This window comes from Esox lucius, chromosome 3 (genome assembly GCF_011004845.1).
Source record: "Esox lucius isolate fEsoLuc1 chromosome 3, fEsoLuc1.pri, whole genome shotgun sequence".
NCBI lineage: Eukaryota > Metazoa > Chordata > Actinopteri > Esociformes > Esocidae > Esox > Esox lucius.
This window is the reverse complement of record NC_047571.1, coordinates 34959509-34964778: the sequence shown is the minus strand read 5'-3', so window position 1 is coordinate 34964778 and position 5270 is coordinate 34959509. Positions and strand designations below refer to the sequence as shown.

The window sequence follows — 5270 nt, the reverse complement described above, 5'->3', positions numbered from 1 at the left end:
CTCCACGATTACTCCACTGCCATGCAATCCTAAGAGCCGCCAAAACGTCCACCGGACCGGGGGGGAGGTTGGGGATGGGGAGAGGGTGGAGGAGAGAAGAGATCCAGACACAGTGCAGGACTACGTGGTTAATGACGGGGTTTGTGGCCGTCAACAGGTTTGCTGTTTACTTATCAAGTTAGAAACAGTTTGGAGTAGCCCCTCCTGCGGGCTTAACGGGCTGACTAGCCCCTCCTGCGGGCTTAACGGGCTGGCTACCCGGTCCTGCGGTCTTAACGGGCTGGCTTCCCGGTCCTGCGGTCTTAACGGGCTGGCTTCCCGGTCCTGCGGCCTTAACGGGCTGGCTACCCGGTCCTGGGTGCTTAACGGGCAGGCTAACCGGTCCTGCTGGGTTAATTGGCAGGCTAACCGGTCCTGGGTGCTTAACGGGCAGGCTAACCGGTCCTGCTGGGTTAATTGGCAGGCTAACCGGTCCTGGGTGCTTAACGGGCAGGCTAACCGGTCCTGCTGGGTTAATTGGCAGGCTAACCGGTCCTGGGTGCTTAACGGGCAGGCTAACCGGTCCTGCTGGGTTAATTGGCAGGCTAACCGGTCCTGCGGTCTTAACGGGCAGGCTACCCGGTCCTCCGGCCTTAACGGGCAGGCTACCCGGTCCTGCGGCCTTAACGGGCAGGCTACCCGGTCCTGCGGCCTTAACGGGCAGGCTACCCGGTCCTGCGGCCTTAACGCGCAGGCTACCCGGTCCTGCGGCCTTAACGGGCAGGCTACCCGGTCCTGCGGCCTTAAAGGGCAGGCTACCCGGTCCTGCGGCCTTAACGGGCAGGCTACCCGGTCCTGCGGCCTTAACGGGCAGGCTACCCGGTCCTGCGGCCTTAACGGGCAGGCTACCCGGTCCTGCGGCCTTAACGGGCAGGCTACCCGGTCCTGCGGCCTTAACGGGCAGGCTACCCGGTCCTGCGGCCTTAACGGGCAGGCTACCCGGTCCTGCGGCCTTAACGGGCAGGCTACCCGGTCCTGCGGCCTTAACGGGCAGGCTACCCGATCCTGCGGGCTTAACGGGCAGGGTACACGGTCCTGCTGGCTTAATGGCCTGGCTACCCGGTCCTGCGGGCTTAATGAGCAGGTTAGCCTCTCCTGCGGGGTTAATGGGCTAGCCTCTCCTATAGGTTTGGGTTTCTTGTTCTTCTCCAATCACGAGCAGCATTAAGGCAGCATCACACCAGCAAAGAAGGCTTTCCTAGCTGCTGTCTCCTAGCTATCTTTTCCGTGAGTGCTGTGGGCGTCGTCCTCCAGCGCCCCCTCCAGGTGAGGTTGTGAAGGTGCAGGCATTCCCAGCAGCACCACACACCTGGTGATGCAGTGTTCCGAGACCTCTAGCTGGACTCGGGTAAGTGAAAAGCTCTAACCCTCACTGCAGAACACCTGGAAAGACACATGAGAGAATGTTAGCTAGTTGATCCAATAACAGAATTTGCAATAAATTTTTACAAACCAACCTGTGTCGACATTTGTTATGTACCGGCCTCTCTAGTCGCTGTTTCCTACGATCATGTCGTTTAAGAAAAACCGTGTAATATAAAAGTATAGACCACCAACGCTGGAATTGTTAACCCATGTGACAAAATGGCTACTGTGAATGACTCCACCAGGCCCAGACGCTGTGTGTGTGCAGGACTCTTTCCTGTGCATATGCAGATTTAATAAAAGCCTGCGTTCAAACGTACTAAATGTATTCACTCATTCGCAAGTTCCGATTAGACATTATACAATTGCAGGATATACAGTTAAGTATTACACTGTGTATATATATATATATATATATATATATATACACAGTTAACTTAAGTGTTAAATTACACTGTATCAACAACATCGCAACAGAAAATGGAAAAAAAAGAATATTATAATATTTTCTTGTCTACAGTCGGGCGATACTGATCGCTGCCCAATGTATGTGTCCCTAGTTACCTCAGAGCAAGGAATCCTGCTGTGAAGTGAAGCAGCGGTAGGTTATATTTATCACAAACACAGATTCCTCTTTTGCCAGAAGCGTGACAAAATGGACAGGTTCGTTCTTTAAGTACAATTTAACAAAAAAAATCTATTTTCTAGACCCGAATAATCTTCTGTTGTGACTGAAGTGTTAGAATGGACTTCCATTTTAGTTTTTTCCACTAAGCACCGTAATTCCCTGTTTATAAGCAGCACCGTGTATAAACCGCACCACAAATTTATAGCTTTGTATATATAGAACCCTGAGTATTAACCCCACCCATATATAAACCACATTCGCCCGGAGAATTATTACTTGTACATACATTGTACATTAATATAAAACCTGTCATAGGGCGCAACCAAAATTAATTTGTTGAAGAATAGAAACTTTTGAAAATTTTGAAAACCCTGTAACGCCAATTGTATCATATTTGCTACATGAGTTTGAGACCTCTACGTCGCCAATATGATCAAAACTTTCCAGGACATCGCTAAAAAGCGTAATATATAACTTTGAAAATGCAGATGGCTTAAAACCTTAACTAACAAGTTTATACTATCATATGTTGCACAATATAGTTACGCCTAAAAAACAATGTATATATAATGTCAATAAATGATGTCTACCGCCAATGTAGGCTATAGCTGAGATCTACATCGATAAATAAAACGTGAGTGGGGACAGTGGGTTTAATATTTGTTGTGGTTAATTGACAACACTAGAAACAAAACTCTCAACAATGCAAGTGTGCTTCTATAATTTAAGTTTGGAGCACCATGCCCAGGAATGCATTTCAACCATGATGGTTAGTTATTCTAAATACTATGTCGTCGCTCTTCAAAGCTTCTCCGGTATATTTTACTTCAGAACTTAACAGAACTTGTTGAGAAAATAATCAGTGTTTGATCATCCTGATCGGGGGATTCCCAACATGGCTGACAGCAACTCCAACAACAACCCAAACAATTTTCTTGAAAACAAACAGACACCAGCCCAGATCAAATCCTTCTACCATATCCAGAAAACACCCAACAATCAATGGCAGCTTTCCAAATCACAACTCATAGCCTAGGGGCCCTGAGAATAGGTTAACACTGGAGACATGACACAGCAAACCGTTTGCCTTCCATTTTAACACACCTTTCTAGCCAGAAAAGTCTGAGTTCAAACAAATGACCAAAGAGAAATACAGCGTTGAGGTATGTCTGTGTTTCAGAAAAGAAAATACCACTGTGAAAACAACCTTTCACTGAAAAACAGACAGGACAACTTAAAGGGCCTCTACAATCAAAGCTATACCACATGTGCTGTATGCTGATATATTTAGTAATAACAGAATCAATGGTATTGAAAACTATCCCAATGCTGTTATTTTGATGTCTTTAATAAATATATGCGATTCCTTAATAAAAACCAGCAGCCATCTTCAAAACATTACATAAACCATTTTCTATTTACTCTCAAATTTTTTGTTTTTTACTAAGAAGTCTACATAATTACCCAGAAAAGTTGATCCGGGCTTGTTTGCTTAAGAAATTACAACAGGAAGAAGCCGAACCAGCTGAGTCATTAACTTGGTGGTTTGTGAATGGCTGATTTATTAAGGAGGTGTGGCATCAGTTTCAGCTTTCTCCTGTGTTCAACAAACAGCTCGGTTCCAGTTTTTGTCCTCTGTCTTCTGAACATTCAGGGACTTTAATCAGATTCCCAGAGATACGATCTGGCATCTGACTGGATCAGTCATGGCATTATGTAGTTGACTAAGACAACCTAGTCAAACCTGATCCGGCTTAATGAATCATGGACTCCATCCTCCCCTTTTCACAGGACCAAAATGTCTGGTTTGGGCTGCCATCTGCCACGGAAAAGCATGCACCCATCAGGCACCCTGAATGATGGCAACACCTAAACAGACACTCAAATCTGAAGAGGGTGGAAAGAGAATGCGTTGTGTCATAAAAGTAGGTGTTGCCAGAAAGTCGTTTAGTTTTTATTTTGTGAACCAAGGATTTGTAACATTTTAACAGCTTTCCTGACTGATTTGTGCTACATTTGGATTGGATTGGGTAATGTGAATAGAAATAGGCCTACTGCTACTGTAATCTTAAACATTTCTCTCAGGGATTGATAAATAATACCGGAAATCTTTTTTTATTTTATTTTTATTCCCCACTGGAGAAAAAAAACTCGGTCTAAATTGAAATTACTCAAATCTAAGTAAACACAACAGTCAGTTTGGAATAAAACTAGATGAATGAATCCATCCCTGGTTGAAAGTCTCATATCATGTCATTTATAGTAGCATCCTGACGATTGTCCATATGACCCAGAGGTAGAAACCAGACACCATCTCTTATCCTACAGGCAGGAAGTGTTATCTAGAGTTTCAGCTCTAAAAACACAGAGCCAGCACTCCCTCTTCTCCAGGCCAGTTCTACCTCTCTAGGGCCAGCTCTCTCTCTCTCCTACCCCTCTAGGGCCAGCTCTCTCTCTCTCCTACCCCTCTAGGGCCAGCTCTCTCTCTCTCCCCTACCCCTCTAGGGCCAGCTCTCTCTCTCTCTCCTACCCCTCTAGGGCCAGCTCTCTCTCTCTCTCCTACCCCTCTAGGGCCAGCTCTCTCTCTCTCTCCTACCCCTCTAGGGCCAGCTCTCTCTCTCTCTCCTACCCCTCTAGGGCCAGCTCTCTCTCTCTCTCCTACCCCTCTAGGGCCAGCTCTCTCTCTCTCTCCTACCCCTCTAGGGCCAGCTCTCTCTCTCTCCTACCCCTCTAGGGCCAGCTCTCTCTCTCTCCTACCCCTCTAGGGCCAGCTCTCTCTCTCTCCTACCCTTCTAGGGCCAGCTCTCTCTCTCTCCTACCCCTCTAGGGCCAGCTCTCTCTCTCTCCTACCCCTCTAGGGCCATCTCTCTCTCTCTCCTACCTCTCTAGGGCCAGCTCTCTCTTGTATTATCTTGCTCACTCTACCTCTCTAGGGCCATGCTCACTCTCTCTCTCCTACCTCTCTAGGGCCAGCTCTCTCTCTCTCCTACCCCTCTAGGGCCAGCTCTCTCTCTCTCTCCTACCTCTCTAGGGCCATGCTCACTCTCTCTCTCCTACCCCTCTAGGGCCAGCTCTCTCTCTCTCTCCTACCTCTCTAGGGCCATGCTCACTCTCTCGCTCTATACCTCTCTAGGGCCATGTGAAGAGGAACAGACATCTTCACAGCCTATCCCTGCTGGGTGCGTTTCACCTGTTCTAGACTAAACTACATCTGAGGAGTGTGTGTTTTTGCTGTAGT

General features: G+C 47.3%; 1 protein-coding gene across 1 annotated transcript; it reads right to left on the bottom strand.

Moving 5' to 3' along the window:
• Positions 1 to 178: 178 nt before the first annotated feature.
• Positions 179 to 1551, bottom strand: LOC117594272 (tetra-peptide repeat homeobox protein 1-like). The gene is made up of 3 exons (XM_034291564.1): positions 1546 to 1551; positions 1407 to 1422; positions 179 to 1134 (listed from the first exon to the last, which is right to left on the bottom strand). The coding sequence occupies exons 1-3, from the start codon at positions 1549 to 1551 to the stop codon at positions 179 to 181; spliced, it is 978 nt and encodes a 325-aa protein (XP_034147455.1).
• Between the last annotated feature and the right edge of the window lie 3719 nt (positions 1552 to 5270).